The 21,024-nt window shown below is 39.2% G+C and overlaps 1 protein-coding gene and 1 pseudogene across 1 annotated transcript; both read left to right on the plus strand.

The window, feature by feature from the left end:
* Nucleotides 1-18,604: 18,604 nt before the first annotated feature.
* On the plus strand, nucleotides 18,605-18,970 carry LOC140498608 (small ribosomal subunit protein eS1-like). Its single transcript, XM_072599543.1, has one exon. The coding sequence runs from the start codon at nucleotides 18,605-18,607 to the stop codon at nucleotides 18,797-18,799; it is 195 nt and encodes a 64-aa protein (XP_072455644.1). The 3' UTR covers nucleotides 18,800-18,970.
* LOC140498606 (small ribosomal subunit protein eS1-like) lies at nucleotides 18,911-19,398 on the plus strand (annotated as a pseudogene).
* Nucleotides 19,399-21,024: the final 1,626 nt, after the last annotated feature.

Raw genomic sequence — 21,024 nt, forward strand, 5'->3', positions numbered from 1 at the left:
GAGCTCACAGAGTGCTAAAAAAGAGTGAAATAGCATAAGAAATAAACAGTTATCCACTGCTTTCATTAAACAACATGCTGGAAAATACCCTTTTTCCTATCATGCATATTATTTTCTCTTCTTTCTCCAGTCCATACCATAATATTAACAGCCACCACAATAAAGATAGCTAACATTTGTGCAACATTTTAAGGTTAGTGTTTTATAAATATTTATAAATATTATACAGTGATCCTGGGGAATAAATGCTGTTTTGTTGTTGATGTCCTACTCTTTGAGACCTTCTTTTGGAGTTTTCTTGGCAAAAATATTGGAATGGTTTGTCATTTCCTTCTCTAGCTCATTTCACAGATAGGGAAACTGAGGAAAACAAGGTTAAGTGACTTGCTTAGGAACAATAGCTAGTAAGTGTCTGAGACTGGATTTGATTTCATTTCTTCCTGATTCCAGGCTCAGTACTCTATCCACCTAGCTACCTGTATAAATATCATTCTTGCATATGGAAGCACTTCAGATATTTGAAGACATATATAATATCCCCTTATAATGGGATCACTCTAGCCACTGAATTCCCTAGCTGCCTGTAGAACAACATGCCTCTCATTGTCTATGGCAAGGTGAGATTACCTTTTTTTGTTATAACTAGATTCAGTTCTTTTAAAATGAAACACTTTAAATAAATAGTACACAGAAAATAAGAACTTTAGAGGAACCCCCTATTCTGTATTATGATGATTATTTAAAAAAAGCATTTTCTATTTATTCGTTACCTGAAAGTTTTGTCTTTGACAGATCATGTAAAACAACTATTGTAATAGCTGGTACTGTTAAGTTACTTAATGTTTAATGTCATGCTTTACTTGTATTCCTTCATATAACCTTCAGGGGAAGGGATTACAGGTTAATTAGCCCCATTTTACAGATAAGGAAACTTTATCTTAAAGAGATCAAGTAATACCCCAAAGCTACATAATTAGGGTCTGAGACAGAATTCAAATCCAGGGTTCCCTTGACTTAGGTTTAGCATTCTTTGTATACACTGCACTTGGTGCCAAGAGAGATGACTTTGACAATTCCTTCTTTACCTAGCAGAAATTCCATTTGGAGTTAGAAAAATGTCTCTATTTCTAACTGGCTGAAAATTGTCCTAATTTTTCTATGGAATCAACCTATGGGCTTGGGACAGTAAGCTTTGTTTTGGGGTGCTTTGTGGGGAGGGGCACTATGTCATAGTGGGTAGGGTGTGGGACAGATGCCTTTGCATACACCAGATGTTTAATGAATATTTACTGAATTGAAACATCAGTGTCTATGGGGATCAATGGTACCTCCTTGTGAAGAATCCACAGGAAGTATCCAATAGCCTTAAAGCCTTGTGGAAGACCTAGGTTCCAATACTGCTTCAAACAGTTATTCCTGTATAATTCTAGGTAAATTTCTTAATCTCTCAGTTTCCTCATCTGTAAAATAAAAGGGTTGAACTCAGTGACTTCTAAGGTTTCTTCCATTTTTAAATATATGATATTTTTCTCAAATGGGGACATTAGGAAGCTAAGTGCTCTGACCAAGTAGAAATGAAAGTAGACTCAGATATCTCTGCGAAATTATAACTAGAAAAAAGTAGCTTAGAAGTTGCAACCTCCCTCATCTCTCTCACCTCCAAATCTGGCACTAGAGAGTTTTTTTAAAATTCTGGTTACCTTAGCTTGGCATATTATTTCTGAATTTATGCATGTTTTTCAAGAAAATTTTCCCCTGTGACACATGAAGGGAGAAGGAGGAAGGGCAGCAGGTACTAAGACTGAAAACTACCATACAGAGGCAAGAACAGAGAGAAAGCACATCTATGAGCTTAAAGAGGCAAGTTAGGTCAGGTGCTGAGGAAGATCGGGTCAAAATAGACTTTGAGCTGGAGATTAACGATCAAAAAAATTTAGAAGGTCATAAGAGACGAAAACTCTCAACTCCTAGGCAAAGGCTCTCTGGTCTACTAGAAAAACTGGTGCCACAAAAGTTAATCTGGCTCCACAAGGCTTTAAGGCTATTGGATGTTTCCTCTAGATTCTTCACAAGGAGGTATCATTAATCCCAGTAGACACTGATGTTTCAAATCAGTAAACATTCATTAAACATCTGGTATATGCAAGGGCCTATAGCAGGCACTGAGGCTAAAAGAAATAAAAAAAGATTAAACATACAGAACCTGCCCTTAAGAAGATTACCTCCTACCCATCGGATGGGGAATGGCTAAACAAGTTGTGGTGTATGAACGGAATGGAACACTACTATGCAATAAGAAATGATGAGTAGGCAGATTTCAGAAAAAACCTGGAAAGGCTTTTATGATCTGATACAAAGTGAATTGAGCAGAACCAGTAAAACACTATACATAGTAACATCAATTGTGTGATGATCGACTATGAATGATTTAGCTCTTCTCAGAAATACAATGATCCAAAATAATTACAAAGGACTCATGAAAGAACATGCTATCCACATTCAGAGAAAGAACTGATAAACTCTGAATGCAGATCAAAGTACGCTATTTTCACTTACTTTATTTCTGTGGTTTTTTTTTTTCTTTTGGTCTGTTTCTTTCACAAATATGACTAATGTGGAAAGATGTTTTATAAGCCAAGATCAAAACTGCTTACAATTTTAGGAAGGGGCTTGAAACTCAAAATCTTGTAAAAAATGAATGCTAAAAATTATCTTTACATGTCATTGGAAAAAATAAAATACTAGCTTTTAAAAAAGTTACATACTACTCTCCTATTTGTAATAGCTAGTATTTATATAGGTCATTAAGGCTGGCAAAATACTATAAAAATATTATCTCATTTCATCTTCACAACAACCTTGAGAGTTAGGTGCTATTATTATTAACATTTTACACAAGAGGCTGACAAAGGTTAAATGACTTGCCCAAGGCCAAACATTTAATAAGCCTTTGAGGTAGGATTTGGATTTAGGTCTTTTTTCCCTCTATATCACCTCCATTACCTCAATAATAATAGTAGGGAGGCACCTACATGGCTCTAGTGGATAGAGCAGTGGACCTGGAGTCAGGAAGACCTAAGTTTAAATCCCACCTCAAACATTTACTAGTTATGTGACCCTGGGCAACTAACTTAACCTCTGTTTGCCTTAATCTACTGGAAAAGGAAATGATCAACCACTCCAGCATCTTTGCCAAGAAAACCCCATGGATGCTATTGGTATGATATGATCCATGTGGTCATCAAAAGTTGTCAAAAAAGTTGTTTAAAAGACTTTGTTGTTATAAAACATTTGCAAATCTTTTAAAATTTTGCAAAGCAAAGGGCGGAGCCAAGATGGCAGACTAGAAAGACACACTTACACAGGGTCCTCCCTACAGCTCATAAAATACCTGTAGAGAGGGATTCTCAACAAATTTTGAAGCAACAGAAGTGGAGAACAACAGAGTGGAGGAGATTTCCAGCCCATGGTAACCTGAAAGGCCTACGGAAATGTCAGTTGCGCTGGACACAGAGCCAAGCACAGAGCATAGCCCAGCCTTGGCCGCACTGGCATGATGAGACTCTGGGAGGAGGACACCTTGGGGATGAAATCTCCAGTCACAGTAGCAGGTCCTCAGATCCCTGGGCCCACAGGCGCCAAAGGTCAGTGATGAGGTTTTATCAGCATGCCATGAAGGGAGAAGTGCCTTCCCATAGCTCTGGCAGCAGGCAGCGGCCACAAAGCCTGCACAGCAGACCATATGGAAGCTCCATTGTTGGAGCGTAAAAACCTCTGGGGGCATTGAAAAGCTGAGTCTTACCTCAGCCCTGGGCGGAGGCCCTGGGAGAGCTGGTCTTTGTCTCACACTGAATGGCGGCCCTGCCCATCCAGCTTATCTGAAAATCAGCCCCCAGTGCTGACTTGGGAATTGGAGGCCAAGTAGCTATGGAGAGGTATCTGCTAAGATTCTGGGCATAAAAATCCCTCTCTGAGTCCAGACCAGTGCACACTTGATTGTGCCACCCTGGAGGAACTGAGATCTCACAGATTCCCAGAGTATACCCTACTCTTGACAAGGGACCCAAAAGTCAAGTAACTGGTTGGAAAAATGACCAAAAAAGGGGAAAAAAGTAAGACCATAGAAGGCTACTTTCTTGGTGAACAGATATCTCCTCCCATCCTTTCAGATGAGGAAGAACAATGCTTACCATCAGGGACAGACATAGAAGTCAAGGCTTCTGTATTCCAAACACCCAAAATAAATATTCAGTGGGCTCAGGCCATGGAAGAGCTAAAAAAAGATTTTGAAAATCAAGTTAGAGAAGTGGAGGAAAAACTGGGAAGAGAAATGAGAGAGATGCAGGAAAAGCATGAAAAGCAGGTCAACACCTTGCTAAAGGAGACCCAAAAAAATGCTGATGAAAATAACACCTTGAAAAATAGGCTAACTCAACTGGCAAAAGAGGTTCAAAAAGCCAATGAGGAGAAGAATGCTTTCAAAAGCAGAATTAGCCAAATGGAAAAGGAGGTCCAGAAGCTCAATGAAGAAAACAGTTCTTTCAAAACTAGAATGGAACAGATGGAGGCTAATGACTTTATGAGAAACCAAGAAATCACAAAACAAAACCAAAAGAATGAAAAAATGGAAGATAATGTGAAATATCTCATTGGAAAAACAACTGACCTGAAAAAGAGATCCAGGAGAGAAAATTTAAAAATTATGGGACTACCTGAAAGCCATGATCAAAAAAAGAGCCTAGACATCATCTTTCATGAAATTATCAAGGAAAACTGCCCTGAGATTCTAGAACCAGAGGGCAAAATAAATATTCAAGGAATCCACAGATCACCGCCTGAAAGAGATCCAAAAAGAGAAACTCCTAGGAACATTGTGACCAAATTCCAGAGTTCCCAGGTCAAGGAGGAAATATTGCAAGCAGCTGGAAAGAAACAATTCAAGTATTGTGGAAATACAATCAGGATAACACAAGATCTAGCAGCTTCCACATTAAGGGATCGAAGGGCATGGAATATGATATTCCAGAAGTCAAAGGAACTAGGACTAAAACCAAGAATCACCTACCCAGCAAAAATGAGTATAATACTTCAGGGGAAAAATGGTCTTTCAATGATACAGAGGACTTTCAAGCATTCTTGATGAAAAGACCAGAGCTGAAAAGAAAATTTGACCTTCAAACACAAGAATGAAGAGAAGCATGAAAAGGTAAACAGCAAAGAGAAGTTATAAGGGACATACTAAAGTTGATCTGTTTACATTCCTACATAGAAAGACAATATTTGTAACTCTTAAAACTTTTCACTATCTGGGTATTTGGTGGGATTACACACACACACACACACACACACACACACACAGCACAGAGTGAGTTGAATAGGATGGGGTCATATCTTAAAAAATGAAATTAAGTGGTGAGAGAAATATATTGGGAGGAGAAAGGGAGAAATGGAATGGGGCAAATTATCTCTCATAAAAGAGGCAAGCAAAAGGCTTTTCAGTGGAGGGAAAAAGAAGGGAGGTGAGAGAAAAACATGAAGCTTATTCTCATCACATTCGACTAAAGGAAGGAATAAATGCACAGTCATTTTGGTATGAAAACCTATCTCACAATACAGGAAAGTGGGGGAGAAGGGGATAGGAGGGATGGGGGGGATGATGGAGAGGAGGGTAGTGGGAGGAGGGAGCAATTTGAGGTCAACACTCTTGGGGAGGGACAGGATCCAAAGAGAGAACAGAAGCAATGGGGAGCAGGATAGGATGGAGGGAAATATAGTTAGTCTTACAGAACATGACTATTATGGAAGTCATTTGCAAAACTACAGAGATATGGCCTATATTGAATTGCTTGCTTCCCAAAGGGAATGGGTGGGGAAGGAGGGATGAAGAGAAGTTGGAACTCAAAGTTTTAAGAACAACTGTCGAGTTCTGTGCTTGCTACTAGGAAATAAGAAATAAAGGTAAAGGGGTATAGAAAGTTATCTGGCCCTACAGGACAAAAAAGAAGATGGGGACAAGGGAAGGGAGGGATGATAGAAGAGAGGGCAGATTGGTGATAGGGGCAATTAGAATGCTCAGTGTTTTGGGGTGGGGGGAGGAGACAAATGGGGAGAAAATTTGGAACCCAAAATTTTGTGAAAATGAATGTTAAAAGTTAAATAAATAAATTTTAAAAAATAAAATAAAATTTTGCAAAGCATTGTAGATTGAAAATTGATGGAGGCATTGTACATTATCTCATTTAATCCACTATTTACCCAAACCTGTCTCTTGCGGTGGTTAAAGCTATTGACAGTAGTAATATTCTAGAACTCCAAGAATATGTGGAGAACAGATTCTCTAACCATAATCATTTTATGGGATTCGAGAAGCAGTCAAACCTTTTCAAGGTCCAGATGAACTTAAAGAACAGTTTCATTTTCCCTTGTATCATCACCAAACCCACAAAACAAAACAAAATCAATTGTTAAAGGAGGATACTAACCCAGTTTTATGGTTCATGTTATAGCCCTGCTACTGAAGTAGCTAAGGCTGATGGATCATTTGTGTTTTGGAGTCTGAGCTACAGTAAGGTTAAAACCGGTAGAGTTCAATACCAATTTGGTGAGCCTCTGAGATAGGGCAGCTGCCTAAGGCTGACTAAGGAGAGTCACATTGACCTAGGTTTGAAAGGAAGCAGGTGAAAACTTCTGTGCTGATCAGTAGTGGAACTAGATTCCTGAATGCTACTGTACCTTCATCCTGGACAATATAGGCAGAGAGAAAAAAAACACAGAGAGAGACAGAGAGAGAGAAAGAGAGAGAGAGAGAGAGAGAGAGAGAGAGAGAGAGAGAGAGAGAGAGAGAGAGAAAGACAGGGAGAGAGAGAGAGAGAGAGAGAAAGAAAGGGAGAGACAGAGACCTTTTTGTGATTTCATTGATGTTGGCAACTCCTAATGTAGATACTTCCTCCGCCAACATAAATACAACTCTTTAACTTATACTTTTAGAAAGTTGCCCCATCACAGAAAAGTCTTGCCCATGGTCACTCAGTTAATGTGCATCAGACGCAGTATTACAACCTATGTCTTTCTGACTCCAAAGTTGGTCCGCTATCTGCTATAGGGTAAAAGATCTCTGAAGAACATCAGGCCCATTTCCCAGTCTCCAGGACCAGATCCAATCTATTCTAGACAGAAGAGTAATCTGAGAAAGCTTTACTTCTCCCTGACATTGGAAAAAAAAGATTTTTCCCTTGATTTTAAATTTCTTTTATACATAACACTGTTAGTTTTATATGATTGATTCTAAGAACTTGGCTATTACATTTTAAATGACATTTTAAATGTCACATTAGTTGCATATTTAACAAGAGAAGAGCTTTCTCTTAAATGATTCTACTTTTAAATGATTCTACTCTAGTCAGAGACGTTGCAGTTGGCACAGGGGGTAAAAATCTACAGTACTGTTCCTTAAAAAGCTAGAAAGTGACCATGGCCTAGAGTTTATGGCTCAGTTACCATTAGGAGTCACTCTTTAAAGAGCCCTAATGGTCCTACCACTTCTCCTTAAAGCATCAAAGGGAAGTTATATTTGTTAGAGAGAGTTTCACCCTTCTAAGAGGGTGAAAAAGATAATTTGATTAATATATTAGTCCAGTTTGACTTTAAAACATGCTTATGTCAATCAATCAAATAGCATTTATTAAGCATCCACTACGTGTCAGGCAGTCTGCTAAGCCCTTTAAGGTACATAATGGAAATTACTTATAGTAATCTTGAAATGTTATTTAAATCATTGAAGGGCAGTTGGGACACAGTAATGAGGATTCCAAACTTAGAATTCAAGGATATAGTTTGAAGGTCATTGATTGAGTGTCTCTATATGACCTTGAGGAAAGTATTCAGCATCTATGGGCCTCAGTTACAGGAGCTGGAAAATGAGGAAATTGCATTATGTGACCACTAAGGACTTTCAGATATTTTCATATACTAAGGACTTTCAGTTGTAATATATGATCCTGTTATCATAGAACCCTAGACATGTTTAATTCCTCTCTGCTAATTAAATCTTAATCTGTTTGAGGGTAGAGATCATGTCTTATAATCCTTTGTGTCTCCCTCAGCACCAAGTGGTGTTTTGAACAGTTAAGTCTGAGCTATTCATGAATGTTTGTTGATTGATTACATTGGGAAGGATTTTTTTAAGAACATAGAATGTTAATAATACATAACACAGTAGAAACATTCATTTCACAAAGCAAATGTTTTTCTTTTTCTTTCTTCCTTCCTTCCTTTCTTTTTTCTTTTTCTTTCTTTTCCTTTCTTTCTTTTGTTTCTCTTTCTTTCTTTCTTTCCTTCTTCCTTCCTTCCTTCCTTCCTTCCTTCCTTCCTTCCTTCCTTCCTTCCTTCCTTCCTTCCTTCCTTCCTTCCTTTCTTTCTTTCTTTCTTTCTTTCTTTCTTTCTTTCTTTCTTTCTTTCTTTCTTTCTTTCTTTCTTTCTGTCTGGGTCACAGTCCCAAAGGAGAGAAAAACAAACATTAAAATGGTTCACACTCAAAAAAATTGTTTAATATGTAGATGCTTGCTTTTGGAGAAAAGAGATGAGTGTGGAACAGGGGAGAGACAGACAGAAACAAAGACTGAGACAGAAAGGACAAAAGCCTAATTTTAAAATTAAATGTGGGGAATTTTTATTCAATAAATAGAACAGATATTAAATATATATACATATATATTCATGCATATATACATTCATATATATATATTTTTGAATTCTGGATTATGGTCATTAAAAGCAAGGGGAAGATAGAGGCAAGGGAAAGGTGGAGAGAAGGGTTAAGAAGAATAGGAGGAAAATGACTAAGAAGGGGAATGAGGAGAGACATGAAAAGAGAAATAGAAAATAAGATCAAAGGAGAGAGGTCTGAGGTTCTTAAGAGGTCAGTTTCTCCATCCTGTACTCAGACTCCCTAATGTTTAGAGATCCAGAATCAAATTATCCCCTCTCACCTCAGTCAGTTAATTGGCATTTCCAAAGATAGTTATCATTTGTCCTTTGAAATGCCAATTAGCTAATTAACTCTCTCTGCTCAAAGATTTCCCTTGGGGAACAGAGTAGCCACAGGAGCCCCCTGGGGCGAGGGGGAATGATTCCTTGGGAAGAATCCTTTGTGGTGTAGTAAGCCCAGCAGAGCTTAAAGGGGTCTCAGGTGACCATGAATAGAATGCTGGATGGGAAGGACAGAGTTCAAAAGGGACCTCTGACACTTACCAGCTGTGTGATTCTGGGTAAGTTACTGAGTTTCTGTCTGCCTCAGTTTCCTTATCTATAAAATTAGGATACTGATGCACCTACCACTCCGAGTTATTGTGAGGATGAAATTACACAATATTTGTAACACACTTAGAGCTCTGTAAGATGCTACTTATTATTATTGTTAATGTTATTATTTTTAGCCCTGTAACAAAAGGAAGAAATCAATCCAAAAACCAGCTCTCTCTTGAGGGCCGGCTCTTTCTGACCTGTGACCTAGAATTACAAACTCATAGAACAGTAGAGGTTAAACAGTTCTCACTCTAGACCTCTTTTCCCAAGGTTCATAAGCTTGTTTTTGTGTCCTGAACACCTTTGGCAGAATCTGAGAAAGACTAAGTAAGGACTCCTCAGATGAGTTAAATCCAAAAAATAGAATACGTTGTATTACAAAGGAAACCAGCTACACTGAAATACAATTATTAAAATAGAAAGAAAAAAATAAAAACTAGCAAGTTCATGAGAACTAGGTGAAGTTTAAGGCACTGAGTTAGCCTAGCCCAGTTGTGGGGAACCTGCAGCCCGAAGGCCACACGTAGCCCACTGGATCTATAAGACTTGTGATGTTTGGATTCGGTCAAAGGGCCACACTTGAGGACCTAGAGGGCCACCTATGGCTTCATGGCCACAGGTTCCCCACCACTGGCCTAACCCATATCTGAAAGGAGTCACTGTTTGAGCATACTCAAAAGGTAGTCATCCATCCTTCAGTTTGAAGACCTCCAAGTGAGAGGAACTCACCACCTTTCTGGGGCAGTCCATTCCATTTTGGGACACCTAGAATGATTAGGAAGTTTTATGGGAGTTTGTTGCTGTCTGTTAGTTTGCTTGCTTTCTGACATTAAGCTTGAAAAGGCCTCTTTGCAATTTTGGTTTGATCCTCTAGGGCCAAATTGAACAAGCCCAATAATTTTTTTCACAAGACAACCTTCCAATTACTATAAGTAGTTATCATGTCCCCCCTAAGTCCTCTCTTTTTAAGCACAATATCTGTTTTTCCTTCCACTCATCTTCATATGATGGGGACTCAAAGCTTGGCACCATCTTGACTGCTCTCCCTTGAACCTTCTCCCACTTATCAATGTCCTTCATAAACTGTGATCTTCAGAACTGAACATTATTCTACAGATGAGGTCAGACTCAAGGGGAAAAGATTCCTAGAAGCTATTTTTTAGTTGTTGTCATAGCTAAGCAAACATATCTCTTCCTGCTGAGAAAGACAAGATTGAGACACAAAATATACCCTAACAATAAATGCTCCCTCAGGAAATTACAGTAAAATGTGTCTACTCAACACTCCCTCCCCCACCAGACTTAAATGAATACAATCTGCCCCCCTTTTGTTCCTATGATTGTGGGGACCCCAGCCAGGACAAATGGGAGGGGAAGACTCTGCTGCTTTATTTCTCTCAATGACCCAAGATCCTATTAGCTTATGGGAAAACCATATCACACTGCTGACTCATTGAGCTTGAACTAAAATCTGCAGGTATTTTTTCAGACAAACTGTCATCAACCTATGCCTTTTCCCACCTTTCATCTGTAGAGATGATTCTTTATACCCACTTATAAAATGTTCCATTTGTCTCTATTGAAGGTCTTCATGTTAAATGGCCAATAAGCATTTATTAAATGTCTGCTATGTATAGAGATTCTGATGGTTTAGCCTGTCAAGCTTTGGGGGGACACCGACTGTTACCCAGCTGCTATCACTTTTAACTTTGTGACCTCTTCAAATTTGATGAGAATACTATCTTTGCCCTTATCTAAGTCAATAAAAAGTGTTAAAATGACACCAGGTGAAGAGGAGATTCTAAGCACAGATTTTAGGAGGAATATAATATGTATACAAATTAATCAATGTTCACCATGTGCCAGGCATTGTGCTAAGTGCCAGGGATACAAATGAAGGCAAAAGATAGTCCCTGCCCTCAAGAAGCTCATGATCTAATAGGAGAGAAAGAATGCAAACACATGTAAACAAACAAACCATATACAGGTTAAATAGAAAATAAACAGAGGGAAGGTGCTATAATTAGGAAGGGTTGGAAAGTGCTTCCTGTAAAAGATGAGATTTTAGTTGAGACTTAAAAGAAGTCAGAGAAGTGAGTAGGCAGAATTGAGGAGGGAGAGCATTGCAAGCATGAGAGACAGAGAAAATTCCCAGTGTAGAGATGGAGTGTTTTGTTCATGGAAAAACAAGGAGGTCAGTATTACTGGATTGAAGAGTAGATGACATGGCCTGGAGAAGGGTATAAAAAACTGGAAAGGTGAGTATGGGCTAGGTTTGAAGGGCTTTGAATAAGGTAAGTATAATACAAAGTATTAAATTATATTATATTATATTATATATTCTATTCTATTCTATTCTATTCTATTCTATTCTATTCTATTCTATTCTATTCTATTCTATTCTATTCTATTCTATTCTATTCTATTCTATATGATGAGGTAAAGAGCATTGAAAGCTGGTAGGACCAAGGAAGTTGTAAGAAAGAGGGGGCACCCAATCAGAGATCATAGATTAATTGCTGAAAGAGCCCTCAAAGATAGTTTAATCCAATATTGTCATTTTACAAATAAGCAATTTAGGTTCCACTAGAGACATTTTGCCATCTTCTCATTAAACCATAAACTCCTGGCCACCTGACCAGTTTTGTATTCATCTAACTGTATTGTTTAGGTCACAGATCTGAATCTTATCCACAAGAAGACTATGAGATACTTTATGAAAAGCTTTGCTAAAATCCATAGCTACATGTCCCTCATCTACCAGATAATAGTCTTGTCAAAAAGGGAAATAAGGTTTATCTGAAATAAGCTGATCTTGAGGAAGACCTGCTGGCTCTTTGGGACCATCATGTGCATTCATTCCTAGATGTTCACAAACATCTCTTTCATGTTTGCATTTGTTTTCCTAGAATTTTACCAGCAATCAGCCAAACTCACTGATCAGGCTCTGTTGTCTTCCCTTTTTGGAAATCAGGACATTGGTCCTTCTCCAGTTCTGTGGTTCCACTCCTGTTTACACAATCTTTCAAATATCATTGTCTTAGAGATCACATCTTCTGGTTCTTTTTTTATCTGAAGATGTAGTTCAGTTAAGGTTAAGCAAGTGGTTTGATTTCATCAAGGGCAACCAGGTGCTTTCTTACTAACCATTGGTATTAACTTTCTCAGTCATTTTTGTCCTATCATTTCCAAAGGCCATTCTTCTTGGTAAAGACAATGGAAACAAAAATCGAATTAAATCCGCCTTTTCCTTGTTGTCTGTTGTCATTTTCCCATCTACCACAAGCAAACTTCCTTGCCTTTCCTTAGTCTTTTTTTCTCCCTAAATAGGTTTAAAATCTTTTTCCCCCTTAGCTTCCCTTGTTAGCTTCATCTCATTATGAACTTTTGTACTCCTGGCACTATTTTTGCCAAGGAGAGAGAGAAAGAGATAGAGAGAAAAGCAGTGTGAGAGAAAGAGAGACAGAGATGACTCTGGGTGATATCTATAGAATTGAAGGCCCCCTCACTACCTCATTATGCCTCTATTATGCTTGTGATATGTTTCTTAAACTCTTAATTTATTTTTCTTTCTTTCCATGTGACTAAATTAGGTAAACTAGGGACTCTCCCTTTTCCTCATTTCACATCTTTAACAGCTCCCCATCTCTGTATTTTTTTTAAAAAATTATTTATTTATTTACTTTTAGTTTTCAACATTCATTTCCACAAAATTTTGAGTTCCAAATTTTCTCCCCATCTCTCCTCTCCCCCCACCTCATAATGCCTTGCATTCTGATTACCCCGTCCCTCAATATGCCCTCCTTTCTATCATACCCCTCCCTTCCCTTATCCCCTTCTTCTCTCTTTTCTTGTAGGGCAAGGTTGGTGTCTATACCCCATTACTTATATTTCTGATTTCCCAGTTGTGTGCAAAAACAATTCTCAACATTCATTCCTAATACTTTGAATTCCAACTTCTCTCCCTTCCTCCCTCCCCACCCTTTCCCACTGAGAAGGCAGGCAATTCAATATAGGCTGTATGTGTGTAATTTTGCAAAAGACTTCCATAATAATCATGTTGTGTAAGACTAACTATATTTCCCTCCATCCTATCCTGCCCCCCATTTATTCTGTTCTCTCTCTTTTGACCTTGTCCCTCTCCTAAAGCATTTGATTCTGATTATTCCCTTCTCCTATTTGCCCTCCCTTCTATCATCCCCCTCACCCCACTTGTCCCCTTCTCCCCTACCCTTCTGTACTGCAAGATATACTTTCATACTAAACTGACTGAGCATGTCATTCTCTCAAGTCAAGTATGAAGAGAGTAAGCTTCCCTTTTTCCCTCTCACATCCTCCCTTTTCTCCTCCACTGAAGAAACTTTTTCTTCCTTTCTTGATGAGTGATAATTTACCCTATTCCATTTCTCTTTCTCCTCCAAATATATTCCTCTCTCATCCCACAATTTTATTTTATTTTTTAGGTATCATCCTTTCTTATTCAACTCACCCTGTGTTCTGTGTGTGTGTGTGTGTGTGTGTGTGTGTGTGTGTGTGTGTGTGTGTGTGTAATCCCTCCAACTACCCAAATACTGAGAAAAGTTTCAAGAGTTACAAATATTATCTTTCCATGTAGGAATATAAACCATTCAACTTTAGAAAGTCCTTTATGTTTTCTCTTTCCTGTTTACCTTTTCATGCTTCTCTTGATTCTTGTGTTTGAAAATCAAATTTTCTATTCAGTTCTGGTCTTTTCATCAAGAATGCTTTAAAGTCCTCTATTGCATTGAATGTCCATTTTTCCCCTTGAAGTACTATACTCAGTTTTGCTGGATAAGTGATTCCTGGTTTTAATCCCAGTTCCTTTGACTTCTGCAATATCCTGTTCCAAGCCCTTCAGTCCCTTAATGTAGAAACTGCCAGATCTTGTGTTATCCTGATTGTATTTCCACAATACTTAAACTGTTTCTTTCTGGCTGCTTGCAACATTTTCTCCTTGACCTGGGAACTCTGGAATTTGGCTACAATATTCCTAGGAGTTTCTCTATTTGGATCTCTTTCAGGAGGTGATCAGTGGATTCTTACAATATTCATTTTACCCTCTGGTTCTAGAATATTAGGGAAGTTTTTCTTCATAATTTCATGAAGGATGATGTCTAGGCTCTTTTTGGGATCATGGCTTTCAGGCAGTCCTATAATTTTTAAATTGTCTCTCCTGGATTTACTTTCCAGGTCAGCTGTTTTTCCAATGAGATAGTTCACATTGTCTTCTATTTTTTTTAAATTCTTTGGGTGTTGTTTCGTAATTTCTTGGTTTCTCATAAAGTCATTAGGCTCCATTTGCTCCATTCTAATCTTTAAGGAATTATTTTCTTCAGTGAGCTTTTGAACCTCCTTTTCCATTTGGCCTATTCTGCTTTTTAAGGCATTCTTCTCCTCATTGGCTTTTTGGACCTCTTTTGCCAATTGCATTAGCCTATTTTTAAAGGTGTTATTTTCTTCAGTATTTTTGGGGTCTCCTTTAGCAAGCTGTTGACTCGCTTTTCATGCTTTTCTCTCATCTCTCTCATTTCTCTTCCCAATTTTTCCTCCACCTCTCTTATTTGATTTTCAAAATCCTTTTTGAGCTTTTCCATGGCCTGAGATCATTGCATATTTATTTTGGAGGCTTTGGATGCAGAAGCCTTGACTTCCTCTGATGATATGCTTTGTTCTTCCTCATCTGAAAGGATGGAAGAAAATACTTGTTCACCAAGACAGTAACCTTCTTATTTTTTTCTCGTTTTTTTGGTCATTTTCCCAGGCAATTACTTGACTTTTGAGACCTTTGTCAAGAAGAGGGTATATTCTGGGGACCTGTAAGTTCTCAGTTCCTCCAAGGTGGCACAATCAAGGGAAAGGTGTTTACTCCTCTCTTTACCTGCACACTGGTCTGGGAGAAACCAAAAACTTTTCTGCCCAGAATCTGCAATTGAATTGCTTCACCACAACCACTTCCAGCTCCACTGCCAGTGCTCCTCCTCACCCCTGGGTGGAACTCAGGGCTGAGAATCATATCAATGGCTCAGTTCCCCCAGTGCTTTAGGCAGAAGTCTTCCAGGGCTTCCATTCAGGGCTGAGATTCAATCACGCCTTCAAATCCCTCAGGGGCTCTAGGTGGAGGGCTCTGAAAATGGCAGGTGTCACTTCAGTGCCTGCTGCTGGAGGTCCAGACCAGGCACCCCTCTCCTGGGTAAAGGTACCCTCTCAGTGACCTTTGAAGCTGTCTGTGGTGTTTGTGGATTGAGGACTCTGGGAACTGCTGGCAGTGACTCCCTGAATCCTGTTCTGGGTCCTGTCCCTGCTACTCTGTCCTGGTCTGCACTCCACTCTATTCTCTTCTCTTGATCCACAAGATGACCACCCTAGTTCAGGCCCCTGTCCCCTCTTCCCTAGGCTTTCACAATGATGAGATGAGGCAGACAGGAATACTGGAGATAGATGGAGAAAGCAGAATGTAGAATGCAAGGTATGAGATAAGATGCAGGGTATGATCAGTCAGAACAGGGATCATTTAAATAATAATATGCTTCAAAGCTCTCCCCCCGCAACATGGATTTACCTATGTGCTTTCCACCTAAGCTAGGTTCTGGACCCTGCCTTGAACCACTTCTCCTCTTTGTAACTCACCTATTCCTGATTCCCACCAGGTGCCTGAGACTAAGCCTGCTCCCCCCAGACTGTAAGTCTAATACCTTAATTCAGATAGAGAATTCTATGGGATGAGGCAGAGTATGTGACTGCTGGCTGTATCACCATAATCCCCATGGCTCTCCCTCTATTCTCTCCAGACTCTTCATGGAATTTATCCTTATCCTTAAAGCCCTCCCTGCCATAGTAATTGTTTACCTACCCTACTTTTCAAACCTGACAGTCAAAGGGCCTGTGCTTCTGGGCCAAGGTTGACCAAGAAACCATTACTGCCAGCATTTCAACAAATATGGATACAAGCAGCAAGGACCCAGGCAACCCAAAACTTCACTTTCTTCTTTTCCAGGATCCTATCAAATATTTTCTGTTGACCAGAAATACTCTATCCATAAAACTCCTCCTTATCTTGAACTACCAGAAAATTATAAAACTACATCCTCACCCAGTGTTTTGCTATATAAACCCAGCTCCCCCAGATACCAGTTGCTTTACTTAGCCTTGTTACTATAGGCCTGTTTGCTTTAGCATCAATAAAGCTCCTGCTGGCTATGAGAACATCTGAGTGAATTCCTTCACACCCGAACCTCTCTCCAATGCTCCATCCTCATCAATAAGAGCTTCCTAATTCATGTCCTTACTTCTAATATTTCCCCCTTCTCTAATCTATCCTTTATGCAGGTATGAAAATAATCTTCCTAAGGCATATGTTAGAGCAGGGCTCTTCCTTGTTCTTCGAAGACTTTTACTGATTTATTACTGCTTCCAGGATAAAATACAAATTCCTCAGTCTGGCATTTAAAGGTCTCTGAGGTCTATACCAGATTTATCTTTCAGGCATAACTCTAGATTGTTACACCTTAGGAAATCTTACTGTTTGTCCTTCACTCTCGAAGAGGATCATGACATTAAGAAGGAGATCCATCAATCTAGCTCATTGGATATTCTCTGCACTTACCACTGTCTCTTCTACCTCTCTGCCCTTACCTGGTGACTGGTGCCTGAAAAACCATTCCCTACATGTAGTGAAGTGGACAACATGCTGAATTTGGAGTCAGGAAAACCTAAGTCCAAAACTCAGAATTCTAGTTCTGTGATCTAGAGCAAGTCATTTAACTTTTCTTGACCTGAGTTCCTTGTCTTTAAAATGAGAGGGTTAGGCTAGAATTCAAGGGTGGGGAACCTAGGGTCTCAAGACTCCATGTGGGCCTCTAGGTCCTCAAGTGCATTCCTTTGACTGAATCCAAACTTCACAGAACAAATCCCCTTAATAACCCCATCTCTTCACTAGAAGAGTCTTTAAAGCTCTAAAATCTATATTTCCCCAGAATACTTACCTTCTGTTAAAGTTTCAGTCAGGTGCCTTTGTTATTATTTGTTCTTCCTTTCAAAGAGGGCCAATGATATCATGGGATGATGGATTGACTTGCCTGTGAACTGGATTTAAGTAAGGCAGAGTTATATAAAGTCATCAGCCTCACTCTTCCAGAGCCATCAAAGTCTAATGGCAAACAAAGGCAGGATAGCTGGTGATGGCTCAGGATTCAGTGGATGACCTTGGTGTCATCTATGACTGATCAGTCTCTAAGCTTTTCACAGAGCCTACTTTACCACCATCATGGCTACTGGAACAAATTGTTGTCATCTGACCATTTCACCACTCTTCACATGCTTGGGCTAGACATCCCCCTAACTCACCAATGAGTTTGAGGAATGTGGGTTACCATCAACCTGGTTTAGCCAGTCTGCTAAGATAGTTTTCCAGTGTGGCTGCTGTGCAATCTACAGTTTCTTGGAGTGACAGGTGAAGTATCACCTCTTTCCTGAAAGCTGTTAACTTTACCAGCTTTACCTCATCAAATTATCTTGTATCATACTTATCTCTATACGTATTGGATTTCACCTTGAAAGTAGGTGCAGATTCTTTTTTTGTCTTTGTATCTCCAGTAGCTAGTTTAATAGCTAACACTCAGTAGACACTTAATAAATGTTTGCTGTTTCAATGAGAACCTATTTCCTAACTAGAAATGAGGTTTAATATTTTTCTCTATAAAAAGGGAGAATCTTCCTTAGAGCATATGTCTGTAAATCTCAGTTGGAGTATTGCCAAAGGACTGGATACAGTGAAGTCAGATCTGGCGACTGAGGCATTGGAAAAGTAATTTTCTTACAGTGTCATTCCTTCCCCCCTTACCTTTCTCACCCCTGCCATGGTAGAAGATTTAGCTTTCTCTCCAAAGCATCATTATTAGGACAGAAGATCCAAGGAAACAGACCCTGAGTTAATGTGGGACAAGGGACCAGGTCCTCACTTTTGTTTTCCCATTGAACTTTGATGGACTTTGATGATTCTGGAAGAGTGAGGTTGAAGACTTTATGTAACTCTGCCTCACTTAAATCCAATTCACGGGCAAGTCAAGACATCACCCCATGATATCACTGGTCCTCTTTGAAAGGAAGTGATTATGCTGATTGTGTACAATTTCTGAAAAAGAAAGACATTGACCAAAGGCCACTGTAAGCCAAGTGTTCAATGTCCCATTCATGAAGCCTCCATGTATCTTTCAAGTAAAAGATCTTCTCCAAAGTCTCATGTGAGCTGCTTTTTTGGCCTTTTGGCTTTCAGAGTGCGATCATGGCGATATGCAAGAATAAGCGCCTCACCAAAGGCGGCAAAAAAGGAGCCAAGAAGAAAGTGGTTGATCCATTTTCAAAGAAGGATTGGTATGATGTAAAAGCACCAGCTATGTTCAACATTTGCAATATTGGCAAGACACTGGTTATAAGGACTCAAGGAACAAAAATTGCCTCTGATGGTCTCAAGGGTTGAGTTTTTGAAGTGAGCCTTGCTGATCTGAAGAATGATGAGGTTGCTTTTTGTAAGTTCAAGTTAATTACTGAAGATGTTCAGGGTAAAAATTGTTTGACTAATTTCCATGTAATGGACCTTACCTGAGACAAGATGTGCTCCATGGTCAAAAAGTGGCAGACCATTATTGAAGCCCATGTATATGTCAAAACTACTGATGAATACTTGCTCCACCTCTTTTGTGTTGGTTCTACCAAAAAACGCAACAACCAGATCCATAAGACCTCTTATGCCCAGCACCAATAGGTCTATCAAATTCGTAAGAAAATAATGGAAATCATGACCTGAGAGGTGCAGACAAATGACTTGAAGAAGTTGTCAATAAACTAATTCCAGATAGCATTGGAAAAGACATAGAAAAGGCTTGCCAGTCCATTTACCCTCTCCATGATGTATTTGTCCGAAAAGTCAAGATGCTCAAAAAGCCCAAATTTGAATTGAGAAAGCTAATGGAACTGCATGGTGAAGGTGGTGACTCTGGAAAACCTTCAGGAGATGAAATGGGCACAAAAGTAGAAAGGGCTGATGGCTATAAACCACCAGTTCAAGAGTCTATCTAAAATAAGAACTTTTAAAGATTGAAAAATAAAAATTTATCATTGTGAAAAAAAATAAAAGATCTTCTTTCTCAGGCCTCAAGGCCAAGTGTGTAATGAAATGATACTGTTCCCACAGGACTCCAGAATAATATGCGGACACATAGGTTTGTTGTGGAAAACCACTCAGGCCCTCGAAAATGATTGTAATCCACCTTCCCCTCTCCCTTCCCACTTGTGATTTAGTATATAATCTTTGCCTTCATTACAGCAAGGTAGAATTCTGATTAGGAGAATTCTTGATTTTGTAAATCTGTTCCTCATAATGAAACTAATTAATGAAATCTCTATTTGATTACTGGCATTTTGTCTCTATTTCATCATTCCCAAGTTAGAGACTAGCTCAGTAAATTTTTAACAAAACCAATATTCTTCCCACACACACTGAAAGGTAGGTGCTATTTTAGACCCACTTTACAAATAAGAAAACTGAGGCCCCAAGAGAGTTTAAGTGATTTGATCAGGGTCTCACTGCTATTAAGTCTCCGAGGCTGGATTTGAATGAAGGTCTTACTGACTTGAGATCTAGGGCTCTTTCTACACCGCCACCTAGCGTCAACATGAAAAACTATACTCACATCTACTCACCTCATTTTTTTCTCACTGGAAAGACACAGAGACATTGATTAAAAATCGAGTTTACTCCCAAATCCTATCTTGATTTGTTGCCACTACAAAATGATCACCAGGTACCAGTCATAATGACAAGAAGCATCTATAAAATGAGAATCTGGTCTGCATGATCAGTGGGGTTGATGTTATGACTACGAGGAACTGGTGGTGGCAACCTGTGTGTTTTGGGACATTCTGTAGACCTTTCCACCCAATGATATCTCTTCCCCCACTACTTGTCACTCTGGCTTGAAATTCTACCAGTAGAGACACATTCCTTTTGATTTGCATAGGACTTCAAGCTTTCTAGGGTTCTCTAAAAGTGAAAGCATCAGTGGGAAATGGTGGCTGCTCTTAAGCCAGGATGTCTTAACTGGCCTCCATATACCCCAATCAAAGAACACGTGGGTAGATTTCAGGTAGTCCACAAAAGGATATAGGGAAAAATTACATCTTTATTTTCACTGACCTCCAACTAAAATTTAACATTTCCTTCAATTATTTAAAAACTATTTCTTGGAGAAGGGGTCCAAAAACTTCATTAGATTGCCAAAAGGGGTCCATGACACAAAAAAGTCAAGAACCTCTGCCTTAAATTATTATCAGTTAACATCTTACACTAACAGCTAAGAGGAGCGGGACATTCTGAAAAAATAAAATGAACAAGTGCTAACACAGCAGAGGCTGGATTGACCTATGGGGTCATCTCATGAAAGGCACTTGAGAGGTTTGGCAGTACTGGAACCAAATTTTCAGTGTAAGCCTTTAGATTTTGGGGGGATATTAGGAACATTGTGAAGTAGTGCTTGGGTACTTTGGGGATGAGGAAGTTTTTGGCCATCAGTCTTGGTTCATCAGTCAAAGGACTTGTGATATGACAATATGATGCAGAAAACACTAACTAGTCTCTTCATCTTCCCCAACCTTGTGATAGAGGGGCATTGGTGGGGTTCAGGGGAGAGGGTGCTGTATCAATTC

Source organism: Notamacropus eugenii, chromosome 4, assembly GCF_028372415.1.
Source record: "Notamacropus eugenii isolate mMacEug1 chromosome 4, mMacEug1.pri_v2, whole genome shotgun sequence".
NCBI classification, from domain to species: Eukaryota; Metazoa; Chordata; class Mammalia; order Diprotodontia; family Macropodidae; genus Notamacropus; species Notamacropus eugenii.

What these genes read in the sequence shown, in the direction of transcription:
- LOC140498608 (XM_072599543.1), top strand. Translation starts at nt 18,605, where the DNA reads ATGGCGATATGCAAGAATAAGCGCCTCACCAAAGGCGGCAAAAAAGGA.